The sequence below is a fragment of the Hyla sarda genome, chromosome 10, assembly GCF_029499605.1.
Source record: "Hyla sarda isolate aHylSar1 chromosome 10, aHylSar1.hap1, whole genome shotgun sequence".
NCBI classification, from domain to species: Eukaryota; Metazoa; Chordata; class Amphibia; order Anura; family Hylidae; genus Hyla; species Hyla sarda.
In genome coordinates, this window is record NC_079198.1 from 120,235,253 (window position 1) to 120,252,834 (window position 17,582).

Sequence of the window (17,582 nt, forward strand, 5' to 3'; positions counted from 1 at the left end):
CTTAGCGCCGGAGTACCCCTTTAGTTCACTTTTACTATAGACATTTTTATATATTTCTTTTTATGAAATCCCCAAGATCACAAAACTCCACAAATTCTCTGATCACCCATGGGGCACATACTTGGATATTTTAAAACCAGTTCAACAGGAAACATTTCTCTTTAGCCTAGGTTAAAATCTGTGGTAAAAGGCATCGCGTCACGCTCACTATTCGCATGTAATGTGGTTGGAGAAGTTAAACAGGCAGCTTGACAAGGGATTAAATGAACAAAAACCCTACAACACTACCGTACCCCTGACAAAGGTTTATAACGTCTGAACCCTGCAGGCAAGAAAGACATCTAGGAGAAGCAAATACTGGTCAGAATTGGTCATTGTACGGCAAGAATTATTCACATTTTTTCCGCAAAATCAGCATTTATTTTGGAAAAAGAAAATCTGATTCCATTATAATGAGGGGACTTTAGCGAAGAAAAAAAATCCTGCATGCCAGCCTTTGTTTCACAGCTAAAATCATGAAAAATAACTGGCATCTAAAAGGAACCCCGACGTGCTTCATTCAAAGTGAATAGGACCTTTCAGGTTCCATTGATGTCACAACCTCAGTCCCAGCCCAGTTATCAGCCATTGTAACCGAGCTCTACAACACTGATGTGAACATAGCCTTAAAGGGGTTATCCAGGAAAAATACTTTTTTTTATATATCAACTGGCTCCAGAAAGTTAAACAGATTTGTAAATTACTTTTATTAAAAAAATCTTAATCCTTTCAGTACTTATGAGCTGCTGAAGTTGAGTTGTTCTTGTCTGTCTAAGTGCTCTCTGATGACACCTGTCTCGGGAACTGTCCAGAGTAGAAGCAAATCCCCATAGCAAACCTCTTCTACTCTGTGCAGTTCCCGAGACAAGCAGAGATGTCAGCAGAGAGCACTGTTGCCAGACAGAAAACAACTCATCTTCAGCAGCTGATAATTATTGGGAGGATTAAGATTTTTTAATAGGAGTAATTTACAAACCTGTTTAACTTTCTGGAGCCAGTTGATATATATATAAAAAAAAAAAGTTTTTTCATGGAATACCCCTTTAATTAGTTTGTTTCACACCAAAGTTTACAGTGGAAAATCCACACAACTATTGCACAATTTGGCATGGATTTTTTTGCTGTTGATTTTGTTGCAGAAATGCTGCAGATTCAGACCTTGCAAGGGTAGGGTCACAGGTGCCGTATTTTCATGCATATTTGCTGCTACTTATTTTCCTACCCATTGAAGTCAATAGTAGCAAAATCAGCTGCATATTTTGCTACCCATTGACTTCAATGGGTAGAAAAATTTGCAGCAGCAAATAAGCAGCAAAATACGGCACCTGTGACCCTATTCTTAAGGGTTCCCACAACACGTGACCATTCTTTTAGGTGTGTTAATAGGAGGTCTCACTCTGTCCATTGCAAAACTTATTTGCTGAGGTATCAGAGCTTGAATTTAACTACCTGCAGCAACTCTGCCCCTCCACTCCCATGACAACACTTCATGTACATGTTTTAGCCTTGGTCAACCTTGCCATAGGAATGCAATAGAAGAAGACCAAATCCTTGGCACTGCTGCAGTCTCTTAATTGGTGTCCCACTGTTTGTAGCGTGCGGTAGTATGTACTACTGATGTGTAGTATCCTGCATGTTGGCGGTGCTCACGTATAAAGTAGGGTAATCAATTCACAAATGCAAGATAAGAAGAACGGAGCACTCACCCAGGATAATGCAGTTAAAACGTCTTGTCTTTATTCAAGCGTACATCAGGTACCGGAGCGATACGGGAGAGCGGACAGGTGCTGTGGCGTGGGGGGTAGGGCAACGGACCGTATTTGCGCAAAAGTGCGCTTCCTCAGGCCCCCGAGGGGCCTGAGGAAGCGCACTTTTGCGCAAATACGGTCCGTTGCCCTACCCCCCCACGCCACAGCACCTGTCCGCTCTCCCGTATCGCTCCGGTACCTGATGTACGCTTGAATAAAGACAAGACATTTTACTTGCCATAGGAATGCTACGAGAACCAAATCGCCATTCACATCAATATCAACTAACTGTCCAGAAAAGTTGCAAATAATGTTCCTATGACAGAGTCAGTGTAAAGGCAGGAAGTGTTGTCATTGGGACATAAAAGTAGACAGACTTTCATGCCATTCTTTTATACAACAGCTCAAAAAGGTCTACGATGTGATGAATTCTGATGTTATCCTGTAGGACAGTAGATTGGATACAAAATATAGTCACGTAATGGTTTAGCTTCAGCTTCCACGGGACTGTGCGATACAGATGTTACTTCGGATCAATACTCACTTTCAGACGGGTCCCCTTTGCTCCCGTGGAATCGGCTCTTTCGCTCCCGGCCAGGTCTACCAGGCTTATTTTACTGACCTGTGGATGGAATAAACAGATCAGGATTAATGGCGCCAGTACCTGGGAGACGGGCATCACCAACTGTGCCGATAAACCTCAATGTTGGAGGGCTTTTTGAGGTCAACCATCAAGCTGTCACACTTCATTTCACCACATACCCCATGACACGGCATGCATAAAGCACAAGTCATATCACACAATATACAGTGGCCCCTCAAGTTACAATATGAATCGGTTCCAGGACGACCATTGTATGTTGCGACTATAACTCTATGGAAACCTGGTAATTGGTTCTATAGCCACCAAAATGTCATCCAAAAAAAGGAAAAAGTGAGGATTAAACAAAAATAAGTAGATAACGAATACAGATAAAGCAAATTCTTACATATAAAAGTAAAAAAAGATCTGCTGGGAGCTGTAATCACTGTCTATGTAGAGGACAGGAGCTTCTTCAGGGTCCGGTACAGTACACAGTGTCCTAAAAAAGTAACATGAAGCCGTCCTCACGTGGAGCAGCTAACCCTGGCACAGGTAAATAGTAGTACAGAACATGTAATATCTCCCTGTACTGTAGGGGGCGCTACCAGACACCAGTCAGAGCATACACTTCAGTAATACAGGTAAAGAGAGTACAGAACATGTAATACCACCCTGTACTGTAGGGGGCACTACCAGACACCAGTCAGAGCATACACCAGTAATACAGGTAAAGAGTAGTACAGAACATGTAATACCACCCTGTACTGTAGGGGGCACTACCAGACACCAGTCAGTGCATGCACTTCAGTAATACAGATAAAGAGTAGTACAGAACATGTAATACCACCCTGCACTGTAGGGGGCGCTACCAGACACCAGTCAGTGCATGCACTTCAGTAATACAGGTAAATAGTAGTACAGAACATGTAATACCACCCTGTACTGTAGGGGGCGCTACCAGACACCAGTCAGTGCATGTACTTCAGTAATACAGGGGTTTTACCAGTAAAATGCCCGTTCTGATTGGTCAGTTCTTCAGCCATTGACACGTCTCACAGATCTGGACTGTCCGTAGTATTGTATGTTGAGTCTGGTTTCAAGTTACAATGGTCCACAAAAGACCATTGTATGTTGAAACTATTGTATGTTGAGGCCATTGTAAGTTGAGGGATCACTGTATTAATGTCATAAGACAGTAATTTGTCTCTGATTACCTTTTCTGTGGAGAGGTTAGTCTCTATGTCGAGCCTTCTTTGGGTAAAGACTATGGTAAAGACTGCATGGGAGCGACTGCTGGTCTCATTCATGTTTGTGGCGGCCACAGTCCTGAGAAAACAAGAATGGTTTATACATTAGGTGGCGACATACATTCCATCACAGCTGGATTTTAAGACATCTAGACATCTTATCCCCTATCCAAAATATAGGGGATAAGATGTTTGACCGCGGGGGTCCTGCCACTGGAGACCCCCCGCAATCTCGACTGCGGCAGTCTAGACATCCGGTACACAGAGCGACCTTCGCTCCATGCTGGATGACTGGCGATGTGGGGCGGAGGCTCGTGCTGTTACGGCCACACCCTGCTCGTGCCGTTAGGGCCACGCTCCCTCAATGAAAGTCTATGGCAGGGGGCGTGACGGCACGAGCCTCCGGCGCTGCACCCAACACTCTAAAGGAACGCCGGGTGCAGCAGGGAGATTGCGGGGGTCCCGCTGCTGGATAAGTTGTCTAGGGTCGGAGTACCCCTTTAAAGTAGTTTTTGGCTCGATGTATCCACATTATGAGATCTCTAGAGATCCAAGCCCACGGTCTGTCTACTACACATTAACATTATAGAAGTCTGTGGATGAAGTGATAAACCTATTACCCAAAGTGGTCAACCACTATGAAAGTAAAGAAGCCGGACCCGTGATCAGATGGCTACCACATGCTCAGTGATCAGCGGCCACATGGACAAACATGATAGCCACAAGAACAGCACCTACCTGGCTTTATTTCCTGCATCCATTAAGTCCGCAATATCCGTGTACGAGGTGACTGCCAGCTTGGACAAGTCTTCTACATAAGGCCCTAGCAGTGGATGTTCCCTCACCCGCAGATTACCTTTGTTCTTAGGATTTAGCAGGTCCCGGACTCGCTCACAGTAAATTTCCATATAGCTAACCTGTTAAGAACAAAAAAAGGGGATTAGAGCAGAAAAATGTATGTTAGTGATAGGATTCTCATCATTCAAAAATCTGAAGGACTCTAATACGGACAAAAAAAAAAAATTGTCTTGTCATAGAGACACTTCAAGAGTTTGGGCCATTCTGGGTCTCAGTGCTGTGACCTCCACCAATCAGGAGAACAAGCAGGAAAAAGCCTGTCCAGAGAAGTTGGTAAAAGAATGCCGCAAGTCGTGGAATGAAGGACCCTACCTTGCACTTTTCCCTGCTCCTTATCTTCTTCCAGCACAGAGTCCGTAACCATTCAAAACTTTTGACATATCTCTACGACATGACTTAAGTTTTTTCTTAAAGGGGTACTCTGGGGATCTAAACCCATGGCCCATCCTTTCCCTCTCACCAACCTATTTGTTTAAATATCATTCATTAGCTATATAGAGCAGTTTCCCTCTTTCAGCTGTCACTTACATGCAGGGAGTGAGAGAAAGACGTCATAATCAGATCCCCCACCCTCCTGGAAGACAAACACCACGTGATTTCTCAAGCACACCTCCGCTCATACTCCCCTCCCTGTGTGCCGGCAGAGAAGCAAAGTGAAGATTCTCAGTCACAACACAGCACATAACACTGCTCTTTTCCTGCTGTAGCCATTATCACTGACTGCTGCCATTCTGAGCATTGCATGATTTATTGCTGGGGGGGGGGGGGGGAGGGGAAGGATAGTTTAAAAGAAAGGACATGTAATGTGTGCTGCTGACAACACAGCATGCACACAGATAGTGAAAGCAATTGGCTGGCAGCCATTACACAGAGCTGAACTGACTTCTGGGATTTGTAGTCTGGGCTGCAAGCAAGGAAAAATAATATTATGGAGACTACAGGGGCCACAAGAGCTGCCAAAACCACATGGATAACTAGAGGGGACACGGAACAGGTATTGTGGTGGCTTTTATTTTTGTGCTGATTTTTATTTTTCTTAACTTCCCCGGAGCACCCCTTTAATGACAGGTACAACTACTGTTTTGTGTCTACAGCTCCTATACTAAACCATGTGTCACCATGGTTACAGAATACAAACAGACCCTGTGTAGTCTGATCCTGCAGTCATGTGTTAGTCTGTTCCTTCTGTTCACTCCGGCAGAGAGGAGGAGCAGTGGGAATAAAAAAAAGACAAGACAGAGGGGATATGATAGAAAGTTTTAAACACATAAAGGGAATTAAAACAGTAAAGGAGAAGAGATTTAAAAAAAGAAAAACTACCACAAGAGGACATAGTTGTATATTAGAGAGAAAGGGTTTCTGCAGTAATATCAGGAAGTATTACTTTATTGAGAGGGTAGTGGATGCATGGAATAGCCTTCCTGCAGAAGTGGTCGCTGCAAATACAGTGAAGGAGTTTAATCATGCATGGGATAAGCATAAGGCTATCCTTCATATAAGATAGGGCCATGCATAAGGCTATGCTTCATATAAGATAGGTATAAGGCTATCCTTCCTATAAAATAGGGACATGCATAAGGCTATGCTTCATATAAGCTAGAGATTGTTATAAGGCTATCCTTCATATAAGATAGAGATTGGTATAAGGCTATCCTTCATATAAGATAGGGATATACATAAGGCTATGCTTCATATAAGATAGGGATAGGTATAAGGCTATTCTTCATTCAAGATAGAGGAGACACGCATATGACTATCCTTCATATAAGATAGGGATAGGTATAAGGCTATCCTTCATATAAGATAGGGATAGGTATAAGGCTATCCTTCATATAAGATAGGGATAGGTATAAGGCTATCCTTCATATAAGATAGGGATAGGTATAGGGCTATCCTTCATATAAGATAGGGATCGGCATAAGGCTATTCTTCATATAAGATAGAGGAGACACGCATATGACTATTGCTCATATAAGATAGGGATAGGTATAAGGCTATCCTTCATATAAGATAGGGTTAGGCATAAGGCTATCCTTCATATAAGCTAGAGACACGCATATGGCTATCCTTCATATAAGATAGGGACAGGCATAAGGCTACCCACCATTTAAGATAGGGATAGGCATAAGGCTATCCTTCATATAAGATGAGGATAGGTATAGGGCTATCCTTCACATAAGATAGGGATAGGCACAAGGCTATCCTTCATATAAGATAGGAATAGGTATAAGGCTATCCTTCATATAAGATCGGGATAGGCATAAGGCTAGCCTTCCTTTTAGACAGGGACAGGCATAAGACTATCCTTTATATACGATAGGGCCACAGCCTATTCATAGTATTCAGAATATTGGGCAGACTAGATGGGCCAAATGGTTCTTATCTGCCGACACGTTCTATGTTTCTATGGTAGTAACACATGACTGCTGCATCAGTCAACACAGGGATCATTTGTAGTCTGATGCCATAGAGACACACAGGTCTGCATAGGAGCTGTATACATCATACCAAATTTATTTATTTATTTTTATTTTTTTGCAATGTTTCTTCAGTTTCTTTATTGAAAATGCATTGGAGCAACAAAAAAATAAAAAATAGTCTTTACAATACACAAAGCAGAAAACAATGCATTGACGCATCCAATAGCGGTTACCATGTATTTTCATTTATAGACTCGACAGACTGAAACTTCATCATTGTGGGGAAATATAAATAAATAAATAAAAATCTTTTGTAATAATCTGAATGGGTAAGAAGCCATTTGGCTCTTATGTGAGCATTAGTAATGTATGCATTAAACTTTTAGAAGGAAGCGATGAATAATTCACTAGGAGTTGGGATCTTCAATTGCTGCATATAACCAGCGGCGGAAAGCCCTGGATCTGGGATAATCGTAAGCGCAGTTTATACCCGTGCATATAAAATGTAAAGCATGCTGCGGTTCAGAAGGCTGTAATCAAATCCATTATTATCTCCATAACATCTACTTCCCAGAATGCTTTAGTCTGGGCATCTTGATACAATGGACCTGTTGTGAATACATTCAAATACATACTAAATACCCTAGAAATCTGCTGATTTGTTAAAGGGGTACTCCGGTGGAAACCTTTTTTTTTTTCTTTTTAAATAGGTGTGTTCAGTATATATTGCCACCATTACTATGTGGGTATATATACATGTGGATTCTCTATGATGTGAGTAGAGATGAGCGAACTTACAGTAAATTCGATTCGTCACGAACTTCTCGGCTCGGCAGTTGATACTTATCCTGCGTAAATTAGTTCAGCCTTCAGGTGCTCCGGTGGGCTGGAAAAGGTGGATACATTCCTAGGAAAGAGTCTCCTAGGACTGTATCCACCTTTTCCAGCCCACCGGAGCACCTGAAAGCTGAACTAATTTATGCAGGAAAAGTCATCAACTGCCGAGCCGAGAAGTTCGTGACGAATCAAATTTACTGTAAGTTCGCTCATCTCTAGATGTGAGCTCTTTCATGTCCTTGTGCCTGATGAAGGAGGTCTCCTCCCAAAATGCGTTTGGGATTTGGATGAAATAAAGCAAGTTAAAGGGGTACTCCAGTGGAAAACTTTTTATTTTTATTTTTTATTTTTGAATCAACTGGTGCCAGAAAGTTAAACAGATTTGTAAATTACTTCTATAAAAAAATATCAATCCTTCCAGTACTTATTAGCTGCTGAATACTACAGAGGAAATTATTTTCTTTTTGGAACACAGAGCTCTCTGCTGACATCATGACCACAGTGCTCTCTGCTGACATCTCTGTCCATTTTAGGAAGTGTCCAGAGCAGCATATGTTTTCTATGGTGATTTTCTCCTACTCTGGACAGTTCCTAAAATTGACAGAGATATCAGCAGAGAGCACTGTGCTCGTGATGTCAGCAGAGAGCTCTGTGTTCCAAAAAGAAAATAATTTCCTCTGTAGTATTCAGCAGCTAATAAGGACTGGAAGGATTAAGATTTTTTTTAATCGAAGTAATTTCTGGCACCAGTTGATTAAAAAAAAAAAAATTCCACTGGACTACCCCTTTAACTGGTATTGGGCTAAAGCAACTGGTTCCAACCAAACGAAATCTGTTCCATGGTTTAGAATTTATTCTACAGAATTTATTCTGCTCCAGCTGTTGCCAAACTACAACTCCCAGCATGCCCGGACAGCCGTAGGCTGTCCGGACATGCTGGGAGTTGTAGTTTTGCAACAGCTGGAGGCACCCTGGTTGCGAACACAGACCATCAATGATCCCAGACGGATCATCAATAATCTGTAGGTCAGACTTATTTGAGGGGGATGGGACAGAGGCTGAAAATGGGTAAAAGGTGAAAGATTCCTTCACACGTCTCGTGGAAGAGGTAACAGCCAGATATGGATTTTTTTTTTAAAGGGAATCAATTCCTATAAATAATGTATGATTTTTGGTGCTGATAGAGCAAATTGTAATGCAATGCTAACGAGAAAGATCCAATATAATCAACAGGAGCCCTTAAAATGAAGGGCTCCCGCCACTGTATGCCGCAACATTAATGTGTAATGCACGACCCTCTGTGAAATGTCATATTGAAGTGAATAGCAGGGATAGCAAAACAGAGCTAATTTCTTCCAAAAACAGCACCACACCTGTCTTCAGGTTGCAAGTGGTATTAAAACGTGGCTCCATTGACTTCAATAGAAGTGAGCTGTTTTTTTTTTTTTTTTCGAGGGGGACAGCTCTGTTTTTCTAATCCTGGGGGTCTCCACTTCTCTAATCCTGGATAACCCCTTTAGTAATCTGTCAGCTGCAATTCACCTTCAAAAAACTGCTGACACTCTTCGGGCACATGGTACTTTTCATAAATCTGTCTGTACATCAATAATGTAAAAAAAAAATGCTTTCATTCACTGGTGTAAAGAGACAAGGAGACATTCCCAAGTCCATAAAGTACTGCAGACTGGAATGCCTCCCCCTCTCATCCCTGCCCCTGCTTGATTGACAGTCAGCTGGAAGCCCAGCCCTGTTTCCAAATCTTGCACCGGAACACTATTTGTTTGTAAAGCACAGAACAGAGATTTGGAGACAGGGTGCGGCTTCTAGTTGACTGTCAATCAAACATAGGATAGAAATGGGAGGGAGAGCGGGGAGGCGTTCCAGGTCTCAGCACTCCAGAGGCTTGGGTACATCTCTTTTTACACTCTGTACCACAGAACAAAAGCATTTTTTTCTCTGTTATGGAAGCACAGACCGATATATGAACAGCACCATGTGTCTCTTTGTCCTAACAGCTATCTATCAGTGTCAGCAGTTTGGAGCAAAGAGACGGAGGAGGCGTTCCCAAGACCATAAAGTGCTGCAGTGTGGAATGCTTCTGCGCTCCCCCTCTCATCCCTGCCCCTGCTTGATTGACAGTCAGTTGGAAGCAGAGCCCTGTTTCCAAATCTTGCACCTGCCCACAATTTGTCTGTATGGCACAGAACCAAGATTTAGAGACAGGGCTTGGCTTCCAACTGATTGTAAATCAAGCTTAGGATAGGGATGGAAAAAAAAAAGCTATTTTATACGTTATAGAAGCACAGACACATACATGAAAGGTACTTAAAGCTATCTAAGAGTTCCAGCGGTATGGAACATGAATTGCGGCTACCAGGTTCTCTTAGCAATACTGTATATGAAAATATATCTACAGGATGTCATCGAAATATTCAGCAGCTAGCTGACTGACTATTTGAATTAAAGGGACTATTAACTAATAGTCAGAAGGGCCCCATGACTCCGCATTAGTCATTGCCATTTCCATGGACGCAGGGTCCTACTTAATACCTTTGCCCTGCAGCGATTCCCAGCTGACGGATTTCCTTCATCCGAGCTAAATTTACTTGTCTGACGTAGATAAAAGAACTGACCTTGTTATCGGAACCTGCAATTATCCAGACTCCATAAGCTGCAATGACAAACCCGCTTAATGCCCAGAAAGTGCTACAACCTGCCGGCACTGATACCACATGAACCGGCACTTTGCGTGGCGGCATGTAATCTTATATAATCACAAAGCGCGGCGGGGCGGAACGACAATATAGTCGGGCGGGGATGACAACGAGAAAGGATGATAGTCATAGATACCCTGCAGGGTTGTTAGGGAGCTGTACTAAAGGAGAATGTGCAGCACAGAGCAAGAAAACATTCATACATGGTTATATATCCGCCAAAATCTCATCCAATCAGGTATGAGCTTTTGCGCCATAACGTGAATTATAATCGATAAAAGCTAGCATCTCACCGGCAACACATGATATAGACAAGTGTCCCTAACTCAGTGTTTCCCAACCAGTGTGCCTCCAGCTGTGGCAAAACTACAACTCCTAGCATGCCTGGACAGCCAAAGGCTGTCCAGGCATGCTGGGAGTTGTAGTTTTGCCACAGCTGGAGGCACACTGGTTGGGAAACACTGCCCTAATGTCCCCTGTTAGGCTTCCCATGCTGCAAAACTAAAACTCCCATCATGCAAAGATTGGAGAGGGCAGAGACATTTCTCAGTGATCTACAGATCATGCTAGAATACGGATGCAATGTCAGTCGTGATGTCCTGTGACTACTCACCTCTACGGAGAATGAGACATCATCGTTGTTATTACAATTTATTTTTTCAAACAGTTCCTCGCAGAGCTGGGGAAAGAAAAACACAATATGGGTTAAGAGGAAAGTTGGGGAAATATAGTTAAAGGGGCATTCCTGTCGCAAAAAAACGTTAACAAAGCACTAGGATATGCCACCAGTCCGAGACTGGTCAGGGTCTGAGTAGGAGACCCCCTAAACCTGAAGAACCCAAGGTGTGATTCAGCATTACAGCCCCTTCACAATTTTTTTCCTGCACAACAGAGCCACCCCTATCCACCTGGCTGTGCAGAAAACTGCAGATGGCCCCATTCACTCGAATAGGGCTGTGCTGCAGTTCCCTGCACAGTGGGTGGATGTTGTGCATGGAAAGACTGAGAAGGTGCTGCGGTGCTGAATCAGCGCCTCAGCTTCTTCATTCTTAAGAGTTCAGACCAAAACTGTAATAAAGGAATGGAGTTTCCCCATCATGGTGCCATCACGATAGGATATGGGAATGCTCCTTTAAAGGGGTTGTCCAGAGAAAGAAACAACCTGTGTATGGTGTCAAAAAATATAATACAGCAACTTATTAATATAATGTTATCAGCCATACTGCACCAATCTCCCCTTATCAGCTGAGCTGTCTGGCTTGTAGCCGTGATGTCCCATCCTGTCTGCTTAGGATACCCCATTGATGTGAAGAGGGGGGAGCTCATAGTACGGCTCACTAGATTTTAAGGCAGCAGGAAGCTTTTCTCAGATATGACAGCAGTTTACCTGTTCTGACTGAAAGTACTGTGAGTGAGACAGGCTTGTTGCTGCCTTAATATTTAATAAGTAGTAATATGAGCTGCCACCTCCACATAAATGGTCTCATCCTGAGCAGACAGGAGGGGAGGGGTGTGCAGGGACGAGAGCTCTGCTTTCACAGAGTGTGACGAGACATCAGCTGATAATGGGACATCTGTGCAGAATAGCTAATAACATTAAATGACTCTAGTAATTTGCTTTATTATACTTTTTGACACCATACACAGGTTGTTTCTTTCACCGGACAACCACTTGAATAGTAGCTGATGATGTGATGTAATCAATTTCCAATACTCAATGCCCTAATCTATGCTATTCATCAAATATCCAATTCAGTACCACATCCTGATCATGTACATGTATTTTTTATGTCTCTATCACCCATATTTCCCTATAAAGTAGCATATTACAGCTGCTCAATGTCTTTTCAATTATCTCAAAAGGGAGGGGGCGTGCCCTTCTCTTGCCTGCACTGTGATGACTCCTCCCCCTCCCTCCCTATTCTGACTCACTGCTCTTGGAGGAGCATGGCAGCCCTGCTCTGTAACCCTTTCCACTCTGGTTTTATGCTGTACCCACACACACACAGTGATTTTTGGAGACTGCCTGTACTCTACAACCAAACACAATATGGCGAGTGTATAACTTACATCTTCCTATGTCATTCATGTGTGTCAGGCTACTTTCACACTATAGAAAGTTCCCGCTACTGCCCGTCAGTAGCAGATCCATTGGAAGATAGTGGAAGAAAAAATTGTGCTTGGGACGACTTTTTCTCCCGCTATTCTCCGGCGGAATAATGTGCGCAATAACGGACGTTAGAGAATCCTATTCAAGTGAATCCAAGTGGGATCCTCTGTACCCGTTATGCCTCACGTTAGGCTCCATTAAAATAACGGACGTTAATAGCCAAAAAAAATTATAAAAAATGTTAAAAAAATGAGAGCCTTAACATCCGTTTGTAATTAAGCTTTATCTATAGTGTGAAAACAGCCTCATGCTTATGCAGTCCTGTAATGCTGGGACTTGTAGGTTTGGAATAGTTGTGGGTACACTGTTTGGATAACTTTTTTGCAGCAGTGTTGCCTTCAGCTGTCTGCCAACAGCTTTTGCAAAACAACAACTCCCAGAATGCCCAGACATCCTTTGACTGTCTAGACATGCTTGGAGTTGTAGTTTTGCAACAGCTGGAGGCACATGTTTGGTAATACTCTGTGTTACAACAGTGTTGCAAGCTGTGTTCCTCCCGCAGCCTTGTCAATCAATCATCTTGTGTCCATGACCCTTGGACACCCTCATGCTGCTGTTGGGCTCAGTGTCCCAGGAGGTATGGGGACCCCTAGTGGTGGGATTTTTGAAGGCAGTTTTCTTTAACAAAATGTGATTTTTTTCTATATATATATTACAAAAACTATTCTTTTGCCAAGATGTACAACATATACAAAGTTTTTATATTTGACAGTGCCTATTTAAAACAGGGGTGTCCAGTTCCGTTTTTGGGGAAGAGGTGATAGTGCATATGCGCTCACCATCAATTATAGAAAATGGGAAATACAGAAACCATCTAGCACCTCTACCTTATTTATAATGAAAACAGACTTCACACGTAACCTCATTTCTACTACAAATTGGTGGGGATCCTTAGTACCAATAGGTGAAGCCAGTGTTTTTCCAAACCAGTGTGCCTCCAGCTGTTGCAAAACAACACCTCCCGGCATGCCCGGACAGCCGTTGGCTGTCCGGGCATGCTGGGAGATGTAGTTTTGCAACAGCTGGAGGCACACTGGTTGGGAAACAATAAGCCATAAATATCTAAGATGGGAAAGTATCTACATGTGGCTCCATCGTAAACACAACATTATATAGATACAAAGACGGTACAAGGCAGGGACGTAGCTTTAGGGGGTGCAGAGATAGCAGTCGCACCAGGTCCCTGGTGCCTAAGGGGGCCCCAAAGCACATCTGGCCCATAAGAGACCAATATTCTATTTGGCACATGGGGCCTTGTTGCAGATATTGCCCAGATGGGGTCCAGAAACTACAAGTTATGCCTCTGGTACAAGGTTGCACAGTAGATAACGTGGCTGTCCTGCAATAGTTGGACATGGGTTTTAACCCAATAGGGGCAACATTTGCAGGCATGCTCTCTGTTCTCTTCAGTTTTATCCCATCCTCTATAAAGATGTCTAGTTTAACTAGCAACCTATAAAATGTGCTGAAGCCTGTGTGTGCATGTCAGATAAGAGGAGATTTACAAGCCCCGCTAAAGACAGAGCCGGATGAGAATGATCAGACAAGGAATGTACCTGAGGGATAATGCCCGCCTGTGTCTCCTCCTGTTTACCCATCATCGTATAGGACTTGCCAGCACCTGTCTGCCCGTAGGCAAATATACACACGTTGTAGCCCTCGAAGGCGTGTTCCAGCATCTCCTTTCCGATGTCATTGTACACGCGGCTCTGGGATGCAAAGCAGGGGTCATCGGGCTGTATAAAGAGAGAAGTGACATCATCGGTCAGTGTGCCTTGCCATATGGGTGAGCAAACGAATACACCAACGGGCAACGCCATTTCAGAGATGACCTACTAGTCAATAGACAGGACCATCTTTCTGGTCTTTGCAATGATGTAGGGTTTCTACAGGCAACATTGTGGTGACTTACCGAGGTGTGAGACCAGTAGGAGTAGTCAAAGCTGAAACTTTTGGCTGGTTCCTTGGGGTTCTTTGGATTGAGAATACCTAGAATTAGAAAATAAGAAGTGTGTGAAAATTGTTATTAAGCAGCCATCTAGCCCATAAACATGCAAAGTAATTTATATGTGGGTGTGGTTATACAGGTCCAAATGCTATGGAAACCCAAGCACCCAGTGTCAGGACCATGGCACCACAAATACCCAGGGTACACAACCACAGGGAAACTGACAAATACCCAGGGTACACAACCACAGGGAAACTGACAAATACACAGGGTAAACAACCACAGGGAAACTGACAAACATAAGACCAGAACCACTGCACCACCACAACTAAGAGGTCACAAAGCATGACAACACGACCAAGGAATCCAGAACAAAAAAATGGATCAAAACTATGGCACCATCAACATTTAGAACCATGCCAATATCATAACAGCACCGTCAGCCAGGGGCCCAGAATTTTAAAATAAATCTAAGGATCCATGACAATGCCCAGGTAATCAGAACCATGGTAACATTGCCACCCAGAGACCCAAAAACCTTATTGTTCTGGGTCTCTGGGTAACAATTTGACCATGATTCTGGGTACCAGAGTTGTGATAGATCCTTGAATGTAGTTGTTGTCGCATTGTTTTGGGTCACTGGTTGACGGTGTTGCCATGATATTGGCATGGTCCTGGATGTTGTTGATGCCATAGTTTTGAATCCATTGTTGTCTTGTTCTGGATTCCTTGGTGGTGATGCCATGCTTGATGACCTGTTGGTTTTGGTTGTGCCGTGGTTTTGGTCCTATGGTTGTCAGTTTCCCGGCGGTTGTGCCGGATATTGTCGTGGTTCTGGATGTTGATGGTGCCGTCGTTTCCTGGAGACCATGAATAAGGTAGCTGCTACAAGAAGCATGGACCCAGAATTATTTTAACACCATCATCTAAGAACAAACAACCACAGATCGTAAACAATGACATTACGATTAGCTAGGGATCCAGGACCACTGTAAAAACATAAATCAAGGACCATGGCAATACCCTCACCTAGCAATCAAAGCAAGGTAACAATGACCATCATGAATCCCAACCAGTAGCAACACTGTCACCCAGCAACCAAGAACAAGCCAATAAGAACCGTGGACTCAAAATCATGACATCATCATCACATAGGAAATGAGAACCTGATCAGGTCCATTACCAAGTAACCAAAATCAAAGGCATTGATGACAACCATGGACCCAAAATGATGAAAGCTTTGTCAGCTATGGACTCTATAACACCATCATTACCCAACAAGAAAGAACAAGGCAACAGCGACAACCATGGATCCAAAACTATGACAATTATCATGGGACCTGAAATTAACACAGAAACCCAGAATTGAGGCAAAGCCAACGCTTAAAATCTTAGAATCCCAGTCCATCCAGGGTTCTAGAACCTCAGAAAAATGGTCCCCCAGGCACCCAGAACCTGCACTTAAAAGTGTACTCTACTGGAAAACATCTCATCCCCTATCCAAAGGATAGGGGATAACATGTTTAGTCGCGGGGGTCCCGCCGCTGCAGACCCCACGATCACCACTGCGGCACCCCAGTCATCCGATACACAGAGGGAACTCTGCTCGCTGCCGGATGACTGGCGACTAAAGCCGCCACTCACCCTCCGTTCATATCTATGGGAGGAGGCGTGACGGCTACGTAGTATCCATCACGCCCCCTCCCATAGACATGAATGGTGGGGGTGTGGCGTGAGGACACGAACACGGAAGCTCCAAGCTTCCGTGTCCCGGACGCCGCTGCTGTCGGCCCGGGATCGAGGAGGTTCCCAGCGGCGACACCTGTATGATCAGACATCTTATCCCCTTTCCTTTAGACAATCATTGTGAATAGAAAACTGTTAATGAACCCTCCACCTATTAAGATGTATTAGCCAAAGTAGGGTTAATTTCAGTGGGTTCCATTTAACCTTAAAGGGGTACTCCGGTGGAAAACATTTTTTTTTTTTTTTTTATTAGCTAGTGCCTAGAAAGTTAAACAGATTTGTAAATGACTTCTATTAAAAAAATCTTTATCCTTCCAGTACTTTTTAGCAGCTGTATGCCACAGAGGAAATTCTTTGCTTTTTGAATTTCTTTTTTGTCATGTCCACAGTGCTCTCTGCTGACACCTGATGCCTGTAACAGAAACTGTCCAGAGCAGGAGAAAATCCTCATGGCAAACCTATGCTGCTCCCAACAGTTCCTGACACGGACAGAGGTGTCAGCAGAGAGCAGTGTGGACAAGACAAAAAAAGACATTCAAAAAGCAAATAATTCCCTCTGTAGCACACAGCTGCTAATAAGTACTGGTAGGATAAAGATTTTTTTAATAGAAGTAATTTACAAATCTGTTTAACTTTCTGGCACCAGTTCATTTAAAAAGAAAAAAAAAGTTTTACACCAGAGTACCCCTTTAAGGTTAAATGGAACCCACTGAAATTAACCCTACTTTGGCTGATACATCTTAATAGGTGGAGGGTTCATTAACAGTTTTCTATTCACAATGATTGTCTGGGCCAGAGTGAGAAGACAGTAGGGGGACAGGTAAGAATAGGACCCCCAAGACTTGACAGACGGCCGCAGGGATCAGGCCACCACCTGGTATGTGCTAAGGTTCCTAGCAGATGTAATGTCCTTGTATTCCCTGGAAGTCTCAGCCCCACCAGAAATAGCCACCCTCGCCAAACTCTGAGCACTATTTCAGACTATGCCCTTTTGGGCTGCAAGAACATGGGAGGAAGGCGCAGGAGGTATATATGAAACGCTTAGATCAACATTTTTCTATAAGCAAAGTCAACATAGGATGCAATAAAACTTTATGCCGCTTCACCTTAAATAATCCCTCATATCGGTGAAGTTTGACGGACGTATTATAAACTATACAGAACTGCTTTAGCAGTTTTTCCCAACCAGGGTGCCTCCAGATGTTGCAAAACTACAACTCCCAGCATGCCCGAACAGCCTTTGAGACAGCCTGAGAGAAAAGAATACAAGCG

The 17,582-nt window shown here is 43.4% G+C and overlaps 1 protein-coding gene across 15 annotated transcripts in view; it reads right to left on the reverse strand.

Moving 5' to 3' along the window:
* KIF1B (kinesin family member 1B) overlaps nucleotides 1-17,582 on the reverse strand; it is a 213,454-nt gene that overhangs the window by 113,130 nt on the left and 82,742 nt on the right. For all 15 annotated transcript variants that reach the window (XM_056543037.1, XM_056543038.1, XM_056543028.1 and 12 more), the window contains exons 3-8: nucleotides 14,529-14,605; nucleotides 14,173-14,352; nucleotides 11,060-11,125; nucleotides 4,356-4,534; nucleotides 3,585-3,696; nucleotides 2,332-2,409 (exon numbers count right to left, since the gene is read on the reverse strand). In XM_056543037.1, the coding sequence (XP_056399012.1) occupies nucleotides 2,332-2,409; nucleotides 3,585-3,696; nucleotides 4,356-4,534; nucleotides 11,060-11,125; nucleotides 14,173-14,352; nucleotides 14,529-14,605 (692 nt within the window). The remainder of the gene's footprint in view (nucleotides 1-2,331; nucleotides 2,410-3,584; nucleotides 3,697-4,355; nucleotides 4,535-11,059; nucleotides 11,126-14,172; nucleotides 14,353-14,528; nucleotides 14,606-17,582) is intronic.